At 48.6% G+C, this 18,088-nt stretch overlaps 1 protein-coding gene across 3 annotated transcripts in view; it reads right to left on the bottom strand.

Moving 5' to 3' along the window:
* Positions 1–18,088, bottom strand: part of phkb (phosphorylase kinase, beta) — a 93,987-nt gene that overhangs the window by 46,729 nt on the left and 29,170 nt on the right. For all 3 annotated transcript variants that reach the window (XM_030377190.1, XM_030377189.1, XM_030377191.1), the window contains 4 exons: positions 11,775–11,832; positions 11,050–11,127; positions 10,147–10,305; positions 9,611–9,705 (listed from right to left, as the gene is read on the bottom strand). In XM_030377190.1, coding sequence (XP_030233050.1) covers positions 9,611–9,705; positions 10,147–10,305; positions 11,050–11,127; positions 11,775–11,832 — 390 coding nt within the window. The remainder of the gene's footprint in view (positions 1–9,610; positions 9,706–10,146; positions 10,306–11,049; positions 11,128–11,774; positions 11,833–18,088) is intronic.

The raw sequence follows: 18,088 nt of genomic DNA, 5'->3' as shown, positions 1-18,088 counted from the left end.
AGCGATTAAAATATTTAACCGCGATTAATCACATTAATGTCAGTTAACTCACAATAAATCACGAGTTAATCGCAATTCTTTTTTCTATGCTAAATATCCCTTGATTGCTTCGTCCCATTAATGTTTCTCATTTTAATGCTCTTCAACATGGAGAAGTGCATCGGCTTGCCTTGTGCAAATGTTTTTTTATTGATAACAACATTGGCATATACTGATAAAAAAAGCCTATAGTGCAATTAAACGATGAACATACAAACATACTGCCTTGACCATAGCAGTCAGGCTACTGCTTCTTTGTTTTGAGCCATAAAAAAAAAGAAAAAACGCGCAATAAAAAAATGACCGCCGTTAAAATTGGTTTGCGTTAACGCCGTTAATAACGCGTTTAACTGACAGCACTAATTTTTATTGAGTAGTTGGTAAATCTATTCCCCAAATGACCATTAAATCGTGGTGAACCCTGACTTCCTGCAGCAGCGGCTGAGTTCCGGCTCCTGATTGGCTGACCAGCCAGTGTTGTGTTGTGCCTGAACGCGTTCATTGAACGATAGTTCATAAACATATTTTGGAACGAACGTGAACTGAACGTACTGCATTACTGCCTGATGAACGTTACTGTGAACTCGTTCATTCTGGTGTCTGTGAACGGCACGCTCACTCAGTTTAACTTCGTTCAATAGGGGGGTTATTTGTTTATCAACACGGCGGATGCCCGTGCAGAACACTGTGTTGTTTGACCGGTTGCCATGGTTATCTCCGTGTGGTTAATTTGCAGTTGCGGTGTTGTCAGCTTACTGTCACATTAAACTGTAATCAGAAAACGTGGTTATATGCTATAGACCAGGCATCTCCAAACGGCGGACCGTGGTCCGGGTCCGGACCAAGTGACGGTCCTATCCGGACCACTGACCAATTTAAAATTATAAGAAAAAAAAAAAAGTTTATTTTTTTTATTTTTATGATTTCACTATACAAAGCATGATTATGTTGGTAAAATAATTTCTCACTGAAATACAAATTGAAAGGCAGAATAGTCTGTAGTACAGCATAAAAACAGCAAAAATCAATGATCTTCACAGAGCAAAGATCATGCACTCACAGAACTCCCCCCCTCCCTCCGTCTGTCACGGCATGTGCGTAATTGCGTCACTCAAAAAGTAGCCAATCAATTTTTTTGTTTACTGAAAGAGCGATTTGGAATGAGAAAATGGCTTGCTCGAAAATAAGGAAAGTTGACCCGAAAACAGACATTTCAAAGATGAATGGACTGACCAATAAATGTTCATTCTCCCGCAAGGCAGTACAAAACCTTTGTTGGGTCTTTTATGTGTTGAAACCGTGGCGCTGATAAAAAGCGGGAATACTAAACGGCATTACGAATCCAAACACAGATCCTTCGAGGAAAAAGCATCCCCAGAAGTCAGAAGTAAGAGCGTGGAAAATATCCGAGCTGAGAGCTCAGTATGAGAGGTCTATGCGTGTCTTCACACACTCATTTACAGGCCAGCAACATGCAAATGAATGCTCACTTAAGATTGCATGGATTGTGGGGCAACATAAAAAAACTTTCAGTGACACGACTGTTGTGAAGGAGTGCTTGAACGCCGCTGCCGAGACGTTACTTGAAGGTAAACAAAGGGATGAATTGTGTGAAAAAATAAAGCAAATCCCAATGTGAGCTGCAACGACAACCAGAAAATCCGAAATGTTATCAGATGACGCACTCTCACAGCTTCATGCGGCTGTTCAGAGTGCCCCATCCTTAGCCATTGATGAGTCTTCAGATGTCACGGATAATGCCCAGCTTTTGGTTTATGTGCGATTGTTTCATCAAGACAAGAAATATCTGTGAGGACCTGTTGGGTCTAACACCACTTGAGACACTGTTTTGCTTACTTGAAATGAAGGCCTAATGCTCTTTTTGTGTTTATTTGAAATGTAGGCCTGGTGTACCTGTTTTGTTTACTTTAAATGTTAATATGCGTTTGTGGAGGTAGGGCGGCGTCTGGCCTGCAGGGGGAGCATGGAGCACCGGGTCTGCTGGGGTGATGGGGTCTGATTGCGGACGGGTGTCTGCAATCTGACCCAATCAGGAAGTGTGTATTTATGTGCCTGCTTGTCTTTCAGTCAGGGTTTGAGATAGGGAGGAGGAAGACGCTCTCTGCGAGCCAGAGAGAGCATCGTAAAACCAGGAGACGGACGGATTTGAACAGTGAACCGTTGTCCTTTTGTTCGTGTGTCTTTAAGATTGTGTAACCAAAGTGGAAATAAAGAGGGAGTTCGCTCCATTTCCACCAAGAACTGTGTCCTGACTCCGTGAACCCGTTACACTGGAGCCCAATGTGGGGCGGAGTCAAGTATGGATCCATCATCATTGGCCAGTGTCCTCGGACACCTGGCCCAAAGAGCGGAGCGACAGACCCAACTGCAGCAGGCCCAGAACGAGGTCCTGGTGGAGCTGGCCCGCTCCTTGGCCACCGACCGGGAGGCCATGCGGGAGCTACTCGGCTCCGGAGAACGCGGCGGGGAAACCCGACTGCGGCAACATATATACGTCCCCAAGATGGGGGAGGCCGACGACCCAGAGGCCTTCCTGGAGACCTTCCGGGGGGTGGCCGAGGTCTCCGAGTGGCCGCCGCAGGAGTGGGCCCACCGTCTCCTGCCTCTGCTGACGGGAGAGGCCCAGCTCGCGGCCCATAGCCTACCAGCGGCGGCCCAGAAGGACTTTGACACCGTCACCAGGGCTATCCGGGACCGGTTGGGCCTAAACCCGGAGGAACATCGCCGCCGGTTCCGGGCCCTGGCCTTCAACGACGGCGACCGGCCCTTCACCTACGCCCAGCAGCTGCGGGACCAGGCGAGGAGGTGGCTGGACCCGGAACAACACACACCGGAGGACATAGTGGAGCAGGTGGCCCTGGAGAGGTTCGTCGAGGGGCTTCCAACCAGAACATCTACCTGGGTCCGGTACCACCAGCCCGGGAGCCTCTCGGCGGCCGTCAACATCGCGGAGGGCCACCTGGCTCCCCCTCTGTCAGACCGACGACCGGTCCCGAGCCCGCGGACCGGTGCCGCAGCCCTGCAGCGGGACAGGCCCACCCCGGGACCGAGGGCGAGATGGGGGGGGGGGGTCCCAGTCACGAGCAGGCACATAGTGCACCTTCCCACCCCATCCCGCAGACGGGAACTCAGACGGCAGGGGAGGCGTGCTGGCGGTGTGGACGGCCGGGCCACCTTCGGCGGGACTGTTCGTTGATGGAGGTGGGCCAGGTCGTCCGCGTCACCGGTGCCCCGGTTCTTCCCCACGGTCCCGGCGAGGCGTACCGTATCCCGGTGAGGATACAGCGGGGTACGTACCAGGCGCTGTTGGATTCGGGGTGTATGCAGACCATGATCCATCAGCGCCTGGTGCGATCCGAGGCATTGATAGAGGCATCGAGTGTTTCGGTGAGATGTATACACGGGGATGTTCACACGTATCCCTTGGTCCCTATCGAAATTCGTTATGGGGGGAAAACGCATAGAGTCAAGGCGGCGGTTAGTCCGAGCCTCACGCACCCCCTGATTCTAGGTTTAGATTGGGCTGGGTTTCCAGGGGCGGTTAGCGAGACTAAGGGGGTGCGGCCACGACAGATAGGGACATGTAGGTCATGCGCTGTGTTCTGCGCCGATGCAAAGGCGTCCGACGCTGATCAGGGATCGGGGGAGGAGGCGGGAGGTTCTCAACCCGAGGTCCGAGCGCCGAGCTTCCCACCGGTGGACGATTTCCCCCTCGAGCAGTCTCGTGACGCTACTTTACGCTCAGCCTTCGACCAAGTGATTGCTATTGATGGTTCGAGGGTACAGCCAGACGCAGTGCTGACTTACCCACACTTTGTGGTCGTTAGGGATAGGCTTTATCGGGTGGGTCGTGACACCGAGAGTGAGGAGATTTTTACCCAGTTGCTGGTACCCAGGAGCCGCCGGGAAATGATTTTCCAGGCGGCGCATTACAACCCAATGGCGGGCCATTTGGGGTACGAGAAAACACTAAACCGGATAATGGCTCGATTCTATTGGCCGGGGATTCGGGCGGAAGTGCGTAGGTGGTGCGCCTCCTGCCCCGAGTGCCAGCTAGTGAATCCCCCCGCCATTCCCAGGGCTCCCTTGCGGCCCCTTCCTCTGGTGGAGGCCCCATTCGACCGCGTGGGCATGGACATTATCGGGCCATTAGAACGTTCCTCACAAGGGTATCGATTTGTGTTGGTCCTGATCGACTACGCAACCCGATACCCGGAAGCAATTCCATTGCGCAACATCTCTGCGAAGAGTGTTGCGCAGGCGTTGTTTCATGTCATATCGCGGTTGGGAATCCCGAAAGAGATTCTCACTGACCAGGGCACCAATTTCATGTCACACACGATGAAGGAACTTTACAGGTTGTTGAAGGTGAAGGCCATCCGCACGAGTGTCTATCACCCAGCCACTGACGGCTTGTGCGAGAGGTTTAACCGGACGTTAAAGTCCATGATCCGGAAGTTTGTACTGGAGGATGCTCGAAATTGGCATCAATGGCTAGACCCTCTGTTGTTTGCGGTGCGGGAAGTTCCTCAGGCTTCCACGGGGTTTTCCCCATTCGAGTTGCTCTATGGGCGCAGGCCCAGGGGCGTCCTGGACCTCATTAAAGAAACCTGGGAGGAGGGGTCCAGCGACAGTAAAAACGAAATCCAGTACGTCATGGACTTGCGTGCAAAGCTCCACTCACTCGGGGTAATGTCACGTGAGCATTTGCACCAGGCCCAGGAGAATCAGAAACGCCTGTACGACAGAGGGACTAGATTACGCGATCTTACACCGGGGGATAAGGTCCTCGTTCTGCTGCCCACCTCTACCACCAAATTACTCGCGAAGTGGCAAGGTCCCTTTGTGGTCACACGGCGAGTCGGGGACGTGGATTACGAGGTAGTGCGGCCAGACCGGGGTAACTCCCGACAGATCTACCACATCAATCTGCTCAAAAAGTGGATTGATGTGGTCCCGGTCGCGTTCGCTACGACACTACCGGAGGGAGAGGAGTTCGGACCGGAAGTCCCTACTCCGGGGCCTGTCCCTCCGGTCGGCCGAGGAGAGGATCTGTCGGGGAGTCAGGCGGCGGACGTGGGCAGTCTGCAGCTCCAGTTCGCCGACGTCTTTTCGCCCCTGAATGGTCGCACCCCGTTAATAACTCACAACATCGAGACGCAACCCGGGTTAACGGTGCGGACACGTCCCTACAGGCTGCCCGTCCACAAGCAAGACGTGGTACGGCGCGAATTGGCAGCAATGTTAGAGTTGGGCGTCGTCGAGGAGTCCCACAGTGACTGGTGCAGTCCCGTCGTGCTGGTGGGGAAGCCGGACGGGTCTGTCTGGTTCTGTGTCGATTACCGTAGGGTGAATGCGGTGTCAAAGTTCGATGCCTAACCAATGCCTCGGATCGACGAGCTAGTGGACCGGCTTGGCATGGCCAAATATTATACGACCCTGGACTGCACGAAGGGCTACTGGCAGATTCCGTTGTCTCCAGCAGCCCGAGAAAAAACTGCGTTCTCCACTCCGCTCGGTCTTTACCAGTTCAAGGTGCTTCCGTTCGGGTTGTTCGGGGCCCCGGCCACGTTTCAGCGACTGATGGACCGTGTGTTACGGCCTCATGCTGCATATGCTGCCGCCTACATAGATGACATCGTCATCTATGGTGACGAGTGGGGGCAGCATGTGCAGCAGGTGGCGGCCGTCCTTCAATCGCTGAGACGGGCGGGGGTCACGGCCAACCCGAAGAAGTGTGTGATCGGGCGGAGGGAGATTCAGTATCTGGGGTTCCACCTGGGGCGGGGGAAGGTCCGGCCGCAGGTCGGTAAGACCGCGGCGGTCGCCGCCGCCCCTCGACCCAGGACCAAGAAGGAGGTGAGGCGGTTCCTGGGGCTGGCGGGTTACTATCGGCAGTTCGTGCCGAACTTCTCCGACCTGGCCAGCCCCTTGACCGACCTCACCCGGAAGAGGGCCCCAGATACAGTCCAGTGGTCGGAGCCATGCCAGGTGTCGTTTGAGGCTATTAAAACAGCCCTCTGTGGGGAAGCAGTCCTGTGTGCTCCTAATTTTGCTCTCACTTTCTCCGTCCAGGCAGACGCGTCGGATAGGGGGTTGGGCGCGGTCCTGACCCAGCAGGTTGAGGGGACCGACCGTCCGGTGCTGTACCTGAGCCGCAAGCTGTCGGACCGCGAGGGTCGGTACAGCACGGTAGAGAAGGAGTGTCTCGCCATCCGGTGGGCGGTCGGTGCCCTTCGCTACTACCTGCTGGGTCGCCAGTTCACCCTCTACTCCGACCACGCCCCCCTCCAGTGGCTCCACCGGATGAAGGATGCCAACGCGAAGATCACCCGGTGGTACCTCGCGCTGCAGCCGTTCAATTTCCGGGTGGCCCACAGGCCGGGGGCGCAGATGGTCGTGGCAGACTTCCTCTCCCGTCCCGGGGGGGGGGGAGTAGGTTTACGGCCGGATGGGTCCCCGGCCTGTGTCGGGCGGTGGGGGTATGTGGAGGTGGGGCGGCGTCTGGCCTGCAGGGGGAGCATGGAGCACCGGGTCTGCTGGGGTGATGGGGTCTGATTGCGGACAGGTGTCTGCAATCTGACCCAATCAGGAAGTGTGTATTTATGTGCCTGCTTGTCTTTCAGTCAGGGTTTGAGATAGGGAGGAGGAAGACGCTCTCTGCGAGCCAGAGAGAGCATCGTAAAACCAGGAGACGGACGGATTTGAACAGTGAACCGTTGTCCTTTTGTTCGTGTGTCTTTAAGATTGTGTAACCAAAGTGGAAATAAAGAGGAGTTCGCTCCATTTCCACCAAGAACTGTGTCCTGACTCCGTGAACCCGTTACAGCGTTACTTTGACTTACTAGTTTTTCATGGTTAAAAGTAAGCTATTTGGAAATTGAAAATAAATACATCTGAAAATATAAGGTAATATGCCGTGTTGATTGTATTTGACAAAAGAAGGCTATTAGGACGTGGTAGGTTCGGACCTTTCTTAGAAGGAATTTTTGGAAATTGAAAATAAATACATCTGAAAATATAAGGTAATATGCCGTGTTGATTGTATTTGACAAAAGAAGGCTATCAGGACGTGGTAGGTTCGGACCTTTCTTAGAAGGAATTTTTAGCAACTGGACCTTGTTCAATTTTAATTGAAGACCCCCTACAGCGTTACTTTGACTTACTAGTTTTTCATGGTTAAAAGTAAGCTATTTGGAAATTGAAAATAAATACATCTGAAAATATAAGGTAATATGCCGTGTTGATTGTATTTGACAAAAGAAGGCTATTAGGACGTGGTAGGTTCGGACCTTTCTTAGAAGGAATTTTTGGAAATTGAAAATAAATACATCTGAAAATATAAGGTAATATGCCGTGTTGATTGTATTTGACAAAAGAAGGCTATTAGGACGTGGTAGGTTCGGACCTTTCTTAGAAGGAATTTTTAGCAACTGGACCTTGTTCAATTTTAATTGAAGACCCCTGCTATAGTATGGGGTCAGAACAGTCTCATTAATAATGAATGCACAGAGAAGGATTCACAAATGTATTTTGTGATTTATATATAAATTACTCTCTTCCCACAAATACATTTCAATGCACACATAAATGGATATCGGTATGTATAAATGTAAAATAAATCCATAAACAAAAATAACACATTTCTAATCCACACACAAATGTACCTTGTTTTAAATAAATGTAATATAAATCCATAAATATATTAATTAAAAAAATATTTGCAATTTTCATCACAATGTATTTGGATGTTGTAACATTTATATACAAACTGTTAAACTTGTATTTACAAGACGTTTTTCATTTGTGAACTTACTTGCATTTGTGTGGGAACTGGTCTGTATTTATGTGTGGATTTTTGAGACTCTCCTGACGTCGCTAGATTCACAAATGCATTTTTTTCAACAAGGAAGTCTCTGTAGCCAATCAGATGCCTCCCTCGTTTTCAGTCAACCACATGACTGCTGTGACTGGGTTTTTACGTCGGTGCCGTTTACTACTTTAACGGCACCGATAATCCCAAAACCCAGTCGAAATTAGATGGAAAAAGTGTCGTGACGCAGCATTCACTTCTTCACCACCTAGAGATTGTTATGTACGATCATTCAAAAAAACATGTTCTTTCCGATAGAGTAGACATTTGACAGAGAACCGGGAGGCTCGGAGGCTGGACTCAGAGGTCGGAACTGCAGCCATGTGATTGGCTGAAAACGAGGGAGGCATCTGATTGGCTACAGAGAGTTCCTTGTTGAAAAAAATGCATTTGTGAATCTAGCGACGTCAGGAGAGTCTCAAAAATCCACACATAAATGCAGACAGTTTCACACACAAATGCAAACAAGCTCACAAATGAAAAGCGTCTTGTAAATTCAAGTTTAACAGTTTGTACATAAATGTAACAACATCCAAATACATTTTTGATGAAAATTGCAAATCTTTTTTAAATTAATATATTTATGGATTTATATTACCTTTATTTAAAACAAGACATATTTGTGTGTGGATCAGAAATATGTTAGTGAAACTTATTTTTGTTTATGGATTTATTTTACATTTATACATGCCGATATCCATTTGTGTGTGCATTGAAATGTATTTGTGAGAAGAGAGTAATTTATGTATAAATCACAAAATACATTTGTGAATCCTTCTCTGTGCATTCATTAATAATGAGACTGTTCTGACTCCATACTATAGACCCTATAGTATCTGTCATATAAAGGCTGGGACGAATTTCAAATTATAAATATGTACACTTTATGTTGAAAGTATAGAGAGTCGCGATTCCCATTGAAACGAATGGCGCGTAATTAATCTTCAAAACGAGAGCTGTTAAATTGAGAGAAATGAATTAAACTGTAATCAGACAATGCGGTTATATGCTGTAGAGCCCAGAGTATCTGTGGTATAAAGGCTGAGACCGATTTCGAATTATAAATATGTACAGTCCATAACGTTAGCTCTCTAGCTCATAGCTCAGTAGACTAGAAAACCTCCTAGAATCATTGCTTTTTGGCCGGAAAAGGAAAGAGGGGCTGTTTACGTTTGGTTGTAGTCTTTTCGCTCGGTTCTCCGTCTCAACAGTAGGGCTAGAACCGAGCGAAAAGACTTCAACCAAACATAAACATCCCCCCTTTCCGTTTCCGGTTAATGAAGGCTGAGTCTTCCAACAGAAATCAATGGGATTTACAAAATGCGCTAAATGTGCAATAAAACACGATAGAAACTGTATTTCGCTACGATACTTGATTCAACCACCCTATTTCGTTCTGCACGAACCACAAAGAGGGCTCAATGTTCAAAATACCGGAAAAAAAATAATAGCAAAATATTGAAAAAAAGAACTAGGAACTAGTTCATTTTTTGGAACTGTGAACTTAGTTTCAAAATTTGAATCATGAACGTTTAACTGAACTACTTCATTTTAAAATTCGTGAACTGAACTTTGAACTATTTCTCGTAGAAAGTGGACTTTCCCAACACTGTGACCAGCAGGAGGCTCACCTGGTTGAGTACCAGCTCCTGATTGGCTGACCAGCAGGAGGCTCACCTGGTTGGAGTAGCGCATGCTGACGTTGCGCTGGTCCTGACGGGGAACGTAGCGGTGGAGAGGGTCGATGTCCTTAGGGCTGATGAGCTCGTCCACTGGAGAGCACGCACGCGCACACACACACACACACACACACACACACACACACACACACACACACACACACACACACACACACACACACACACACACACACTCTTACGAATTAGTGTGGCCAATCCTAGCTAGTGGACCAGAGCTCCTAGTCCCACCAGTGCCCTCTGGTGACCAGAGCTCCCAGTGCCACCAGTCCCCTCTGGTGACCAGAGCTCCCAGTGCCACCAGTCCCCTCTGGTGACCAGAGCTCCCAGTGCCACCAGTCCCCTCAGGTGACCAGAGCTCCCAGTGCCACCAGTCCCCTCTGGTGACCAGAGCTCCCAGTGCCACCAGTCCCCTCTGGTGACCAGAACTCCCAGTGCCACCAGTCTCCTCTGGTGACCAGAGCTCCCAGTGCCACCAGTCCCCTCTGGGGACCAGAGCTCCCAGTCCCAACTTACCGAGCAGCTGGGCGATGTTGAAGAGGGCCTGACCCCACAGGAAGTACCTCCCGTCGCCGCCCGCGTTGCTAGGGAAACGCTTCTGGCTCCCGTGCTTCTTCTGCTCCGCCTCCACAAAGTCAGCAGGGACGTAGTAATACTTAGGGACCACGGCGTGGCCTGGGGGACAGGAAGTAGTACTCAGGGACAGGAAGTAGTACTCAGAAGTACTACTCAGGGACAGGAAGTAGTACTCAGAGACAGGAGGTAGTACTCAGGGCCAGGAAGTAGTACTCAGAGATAGGAAGAAGTACTCAGAGATAGGAAGTAGTACTCAGAGATAGGAAGTACTACTCAGGGACAGGAAGTAGTACTCAGAGAAAGGTAGTAGTACTCAGAGACAGGTAGAAGTACTCAGAGACAGGTAGTTATATTTATGGACATGTAGTAGTACTGAGGGTCCACGGTGTGGCCTGGGGGCACCAGACAGGTGTGTTTCTGGTGGTTCTATCAGTGTGAGCTCTCAGGGGGCTGTGTGTCTGTTCTGACATAAACCTCTCTGTCAGAACATGATGAATAGATGACTCGATAGACGCTGATGATGTGAAAGTGGAGCCATCATTTACACTCCAGGACTCCCCACCTCACTGCCTCGACGCTGACACACATTCCCCACTGAAATGGGCCCCAATCTGTCTTCTTGGACTGGGAAATGAGATCTCAGACCGGTTCCACCCTTTGAAAGAATTATGTATGTCTAGTTTGGATGTTGGTTGCAAATTCTTAGGCGTAGTACAGAGAGAGAGAGAGTGAAAGAGAGAGAGAGAGAGAGAGAGAGAGAGAGAGAGAGAGAGAGAGAGAGAGAGAGAAAGCGAGACAGAGAGACCGAGGGAGATCAATAGGTCCATTCGGTGTGCCACTGACCTTCAGGAGAGCGGAAGATGACCGGCTGCAGCAGGTCCTGGTACTCCTTCACCTGGTCTTTGTTTCCTCTGAACACACCTGAGGAACACATCTCCAGCTTTAAGGACAGGGTTAGGCTCACTGCTCTCCCTAAGCCTGGCCCTATCGCCTCCTCATACCATCCACACATTTCCCCGGGCTGTACGCTATATGAATGTACCAAAGGAACCAGGAGCTGCGTGGAGCTACTGGAGTGATCAGATCGTCCGTCTCCAGGCTGCTGAGGGAGAACTGACACCTGCTGGGTGTAAATACTGAATGGAATGGAAGTCAGCCCCTGCTTCCATAGGTTCTTTTGAAGGACCGACGTGTTGCCACAGAGGATACCTGCTTCTCATTATTGTAAAACTTTAAAACTTAAAACGTTCCTGTCTGACTCTTTAGCATGTGTCTGCCATGAATGTAATCGATAGCAGAAGAGCCGCTCTGTCTCCTGACAAGACGCTTGTCTCAGTACTTGCCAGTCACTGTTGTTTAGTCAAGACTTGATCCTGTCTTTTGGATCCTTGATCCAAAAGACAGAGCGTTTCATTGTTTACGAGCTGAACCTCAGAAGTCATTTTGGGTCCAAAATGATGTTGGAAACGGATGTTTCAGTGTAACCAGGAGGCAGTGGTGAAGTTTACATCACCTAGTTGGAGCGAGTACAATATTGGGCCATGACACCAGCTACTGAGAGAACCTACCGTCGATTATCATGTAGATGAAGAAGATGGGGAACTCGCATTCGATTCCATCAAAAAGCTGGAGAGAAAGAGAGGGGAGAGAAAGTGGAGAGGGAGGGAGGGGGCGGGATGAGAGGGAGGAGAGGGTGAGGGAGGAGGGGGAGGGAGGGCAAGTAGAGGGTGAGGGAGGGGCAGGAGAGGGAGAGGAAGGGAGAGGGAGGGAGGGAGAGGGAGGAGAGGGCAAGGGAGGAAAGTGAGGAGAGGGAGGGATAGGGAGAGGGAGAGAGAAAGCAGAAGAAGAATCATCACAGGATGTAGGGTGGAGTGGCAGCAAACTATTCATCTAAATCAATATGTTCCCTTTGACTGAGAACCTTGGAGACCGAAACAGACGCAGAAACGTGGATTCATTGAATCCTTGAAGTCCTGTGACCATTAAACTAAAGGTAAAGATCAGAGGTAACCATTAAACTAAAGGTAAAGTTAAGACGCTGGTTTCAGACGAGTTTAACCTCATCAGAGGCAGATAATTTTAGAAGCAGCAGCAGAACAGTTCATGTTTTCTCTTTATCTCTTTATCTTAGCTTTGGCACTGCTATGTTCTAGTCATGAATGACAGCGTGTGCTGCAGTGAGAAGGCTGTCCGTCATGACGAAGGCAGCATGGATTCAAACTTTCATGTATTCATGCATGTGTGAGATGCAGGCCGACTTCGTCAGGAACAACAATTGATAGATACCATAATAATAATTATACAAACAACCACAATAGGGTTCCTAGGGATTTTGCAGGACCCCTGATTAAAATGGAAAGTACTTAAGCTCCTCAAGAGGGAGTTAAATAACAACGCCCCTCACTGCTCGATGAAAGACTCTGACGTGGCACACAGACCATACTGGGACGCACAGAGCCCGTACCGGGACGCACACAGCCCGTACCAGGACGGACAGAGACTCATCAAAATGAATCCTTCATCTCTCACAAACATGTGAGGGAGTCTGCCGTTAAAAGTCAATTGAAAGAGTTTCACAAACTCAAAAGGTTTTGATCCCGACTTCTATTGAATCATATTAGCAGCCTCACACACATTTCTGTACTCACGCAAATATGATTATTAATAACAACAGCAAAAACAACAATCCTAATAATGACTGTTATAAGCATTACATAATCGTTGAAGATGTATTCATCCTTAGCTTAATGCTGCTGTTGTTGATTTTACCTTGCACACTTTAAAATATATTTGAATATATAGAGAGAGGAGCCAGTCCTACAAGGTGAGACCAAAGCAGCTGACAGATATGCTTCTAAAGGTCTGACACCCTCGTTCCCCATCGTTTGCACATGCATATCTATTCTATGATATATGATTTTACATTTATTCATGAGGATGAAGAGAATTCCCATCCCACTCTACATGGTTCAACATGCATAGATATTATATAACATATTATTATATATACAATATATACGATATATTCAGGAGGATGATATGAGCTCACTTCCTTTGTGCGTAGAGTTTTATGATTTCATGCATAAAAACATCAGTTCATTTTTTAACAAACAGTTGGGGACTGGTGAAGCTTTCTTCTTTTCCTGTCCCAGTTTCACCTGAGAGAGTGAGAGAGAAAGAGACTTATAAAGAGAAAGGGAAAGAAAAATAGAGAGACAGAGAGAGAGACATACACACACACACACACACACACACACACACACACACACACACACACACACACACACACACACACACACACACACACACACACACACACACACACACACACATAAAGAGAAAGAGAGTGAGAGAGAGAGACTGACTTATAAAGAGAGAGGGAGAGATAAAGAGAGAGAGAGAGAGCTTGAAGACAGAGGGCAAGAAAGAGAGGGAGAGACACTGTTGCGGGCCCACATCAAACGTGTGAGCAGTTAACATAATAACGAAAAATGAAACTGATTTTTGGGAAAGAATAGTGTTCTGTTTATTTCCCAAAAGAGCCAAAACTTGCTTAACAGAAAAATGCGAGACGGTTGCCACTAAAACAGAAGAAAAAACGCAACCGCTCCCAGATCAAAGATCAACAAAGATCACAATTAATACAGACCAGTTTAACAAACGATTTCTAATTTAACCAAAACAAAAGCGTGCGACCGGCCAGCATCTGCCATGTCGATGCTGAGAGAGAGAGAGAGCCATCTTGAAGTAGACAGGCTTTTATACTTGGGAGGGCCGGCCTTTCATCAATCAGTGCTTCCGAAGGTAACGCCCAGTCTCCTCCTACTATGGGACATGGAGGCAGAGCAGCACAACCAAGCATAATACACAATATTATGTTCACCCGTAACACCCCCACCCTTAAAGAAATAAATTGGGGATAGAATTTTTCAATTTTTTTCAAAAAAAACACATGTTACAAGTAATATTTACATAAGTGGATGAATGAGGAAAGAAAAAAAAGAAAATCATCCAATTTATTTACACATTTTTCAATAGGCCTACAAGACCTATGCTCGTGAAAGTGCATCTGCCACGACATTCTCGCGTCCACGGATGTGTTTGATGTTAACATTGAACGCTTGCAATATTAAGCACCAGCGCATTAACCGTTGGTTGTGATTGCGCATCCGGTCCAGGAAAGTTAGCGGGTTGTGATCTGTATAAACAGTCACCGGATGCGCTGCACCACCAACGTAAACCTCAAAGTGCTGAAGTGCCAACACCAGGGCAAGGGCCTCTTTCTCTATCGTGGAGTAGGCGCGTTGATGGCAGTTAAACTTTCGAGAAAAAAAACAAACAGGATGTTCCAGTCCGTCCTTACCACCCTGCATAAGTACTGCACCGGCTCCTACATCGCTTGCATCGACCGCGAGAACAAAAGGGACAGTAAAGTTAGGCGCGGCGAGCACCGGAGCCGTTGTGAGCAACGCTTTTATTTGATTAAAGGCGACCCGACTCTCCTCGGTCCATACAAAAGACCGCTTGGTGCTGAGGAGGTCAGTCAGAGGGGCGGCTATCACAGAGAAATTTTTGCAAAAGGACCTGTAATAGCCGACCATACCTAGGAAGCGTCTAAGTTCCCGACGAGTTGTGGGGGCAGGATATTTAAGAATGGCCTCAACCTTAGAGTGCACAGGGCGCACTTCGCCGCCACCAACCACTTTGCCCAAGTACACAACCTTGGCTTGACCAAACTCGCATTTTGCCAGATTTATTGTCAGATTCGCAGCGGACAATTTTTCAAACACGTCTCTCAGATGGATAACGTGAGAACACCAGGTGGCGCAAAACACTACCAAGTCGCCGATGTACGCCTCACAGCTGGACAATCCAGCAAGAACGTGGTTGACCAACCGTTGAAACGTAGCTGGTGCATTTCTAAGTGTCTGGTGACACAAATGCGGATATTTCTTTAGCGCGCTCCGTCAGAGGAATTTGCCAATAACCTTTTAGAAGGTCAATCTTACTCACGTAAACAGCCGAGCCAAGGCGATCTATGCAATCGTCCATGCGAGGTAACGGGAAACTATCGGGCTTGGTCACAGCGTTGACTTTTCGAAAGTCCGTGCAGAACCTCGAAGTGCCGTCTGGTTTTGGCACGAGAAGGCAAGGCGAACTCCACGGGCTGAAACTCGGCTCAGCAATATCATGGTCTACCATGAACTTAACTTCTTTTTGAAGCTGGAGGCGTTTTAGTGGGTTGGCGCGGTACGGGTGTTGCTTAATTGGCCTGCTTTCCCCAACATCAATGTCGTGAGCAATGATTGTGGTACGACCTGGAACATCCGAAAACAAATTAATGTTAGAAGAAAAAAGAGAAATTAAATCATCACGTTCTGAATTCGGTAAATGTGAAAAGAAGTGATCCAGATCCTCGAGGATTTCAGAGTTCCTCAATCTTCCCACGACCACCTCAGCGGCAGGATAACGAACCCCCTAGTCGTCAAGCGGAGGAGCAGCAGGTTCACGCTGCGGGGTTGTTGAAGTAGAGGCGGCAGGCCGACAGGTGACGGATAGAGCGGTGGCAACTTCAGCACCTGCCGTGCTGGACAGCGCCACTGCTGGATCGATCGCACGCCTCACTACAGCGGGCGAGCTTTTAATGAAGGCGGGAGGTGTAATGTCAGAGTGATCCCGCTCACAGTAGCGTTTAAGCATATTAATGTGACATAAACGAGATCGCTTTCTCCGGTCAGGGGTAGCTATGACGTAGTTAACATCTCCAACACGTCTTTCTACGAGATAGGGACCGGTATAGCGTGGTTGAAGCGCGGAGCCGAGAATTGGAAGAAACACCATCACTTTATCACCAGGTTTAAATACCCGGCGGACAGCCTTTTGGTCGTAACGCTGTTTCATTCGTTTCTGAGTAACGCTAAGGTTTTCTTTAGCCAGCTCGCAAGCTCGACGGAGCCTTAAACAAATTTTAGTCACATAGTCAGACAGACTGCGGGGAGGAGATGATGTATTTTCGGTCAACATGGAGTCACTGAGCATTTTTAACGGGCCGCGTACCGTATGCCCGAAGACAAGCTCGGAGGGACTAAACCCCAAGGACTCCTGCACTACTTCACGCACAGCGAACAAGGCAAACGGAATACCTTCGTCCCAGTCACGCTCAAACTGAGTCACGCTCAAACTGAGACAAAATGCGCGAAGCATTGATTTTAACGTTTGGTGGAAACGCTCGAGTGCGCCTTGTGTCTGCGGATGATAACAGCTGGACGTTGTGTGTTTAATGCCTAGCTGTCCCATAGCCTGTTTAAACACGTTGGACATAAAATTAGTGCCCTGATCTGTCTGCACTATTTTCGGGAGGCCAAAAAGGGAGAAAAACCCCATGAGAACCGTAATGACAGCAGCTGCTGTGATTCTTCGGAGCGGTATAGCTTCTGGAAAACGTGTCAGCGTCCATATGATTGTAAGCAAATACTCCTTTCCGGACTTAGTCCGCGGCAACGGACCCACACAGTCGAGGATGATTCGTTCAAACGGTTCCGACGTGACGGGTATCGGCTGCAGCGGAGCTGGAGGAATCAGCTGATTAGGCTTTCCCGTAACCTGGCATACGTGACATGTTTTGCTGTGTCTTGCAACGTCGCTCTTGGGACCGGGCCAAAAGAAATGGCGCAAAATGCGATCGGATGTTTTATTGATACCTAAATGACCTGCGAAATGGTGATCATGAGCAAGGCGTAAGATTTCATCTCGATACGGCATCGGGATGACAATCTGATTCAGCACACGCCACTCATCCGCAGCAGAAGCCACAAGCGGCCTCCATTTGCGCAACAAGACCCCCTCACGAATAAAATAACCCTGAGGCACAGATTCAATGTCTTTCTCCGAGACAGCCTCCGCCAATAGAGTAGAGAGAGAGGGATCGTTTTCCTGTTCGCACATGAGTTGTTCGCGACTGGGAGACAATTTAGGAACGCAAGGAATCGTAGATAGTGGAGCCGACTTCACAGACGTTTTACCACTAGCAGACGACATGGGACGAGCAATAAAGGTATCATAGAGATCGGAAAACTCATCCCTGCGTTCACGAACAGGGGTCTCTTTGGCTGTTTGCGCCATGGCGCGCGTAACAACAGTGGCGTGAAAAACCTCTGGGTATTTCACAGCCACATCGTCAGGACATACACTTTGAGAAGCCGTAGTCACAACAGGGTTATGGGTTACAATAGGGTTAGGAAATACCTTCCCACCTGCCAAATCATTCCCAAGCAAGAACGATACGTTCGCAATAGGGAGAGAGGGGCGTACGCCCACTTTTACAGTGCCGGTGACCAAATCAGAAGAGAGTGAAATCTCATGTAGGGGCACATTCACAAATCCCATATCAAAACCCTGGACTAAGACACTCGCACCAACGTGGGACTTTTCACTGAAAGGCAGGACATTCTCTAAGATGAAACTCTGCGACGCAGCCGTGTCGCGAAGTATTTTAACAGGAATGCGTGCATTAGGCTCTTCGAGCAAAGTGACAAAACCGTCCATAATAAATGGTGCAAAAGCCTGAGAAATACTCTCGTCTTTCCGAGACGTCAAAGGAAGTGTCGAAACACATAGACCCAAACCAGATTCAGTCCTAGATGAAGCTGTGGGGTTAGACTTGTTTTTACTTTTTAGCAAATAACAGTCGGGAATGAGGTGGCCACGTTTTTTACAATATCCACAGACCGGGACATAATTTTTAGGGCCAGTCACTCCTCTATGCTCCGAAATTGGAGTGCTTGCTGCTGCAGCGTCATTAAAAGGCCTAGGAGAACCTCTTAAATTATAGTTGCGGTTCTGCTGAAAGTTCACAGGACCAGAGCTCGCGCCCCTATGCGCC

The sequence above is a fragment of the Gadus morhua genome, chromosome 14, assembly GCF_902167405.1.
Source record: "Gadus morhua chromosome 14, gadMor3.0, whole genome shotgun sequence".
Taxonomy (NCBI): domain Eukaryota; kingdom Metazoa; phylum Chordata; class Actinopteri; order Gadiformes; family Gadidae; genus Gadus; species Gadus morhua.
The sequence above is the reverse complement of the archived record's forward strand: the minus strand, read 5'-3'. Positions and strand labels throughout refer to the sequence as shown.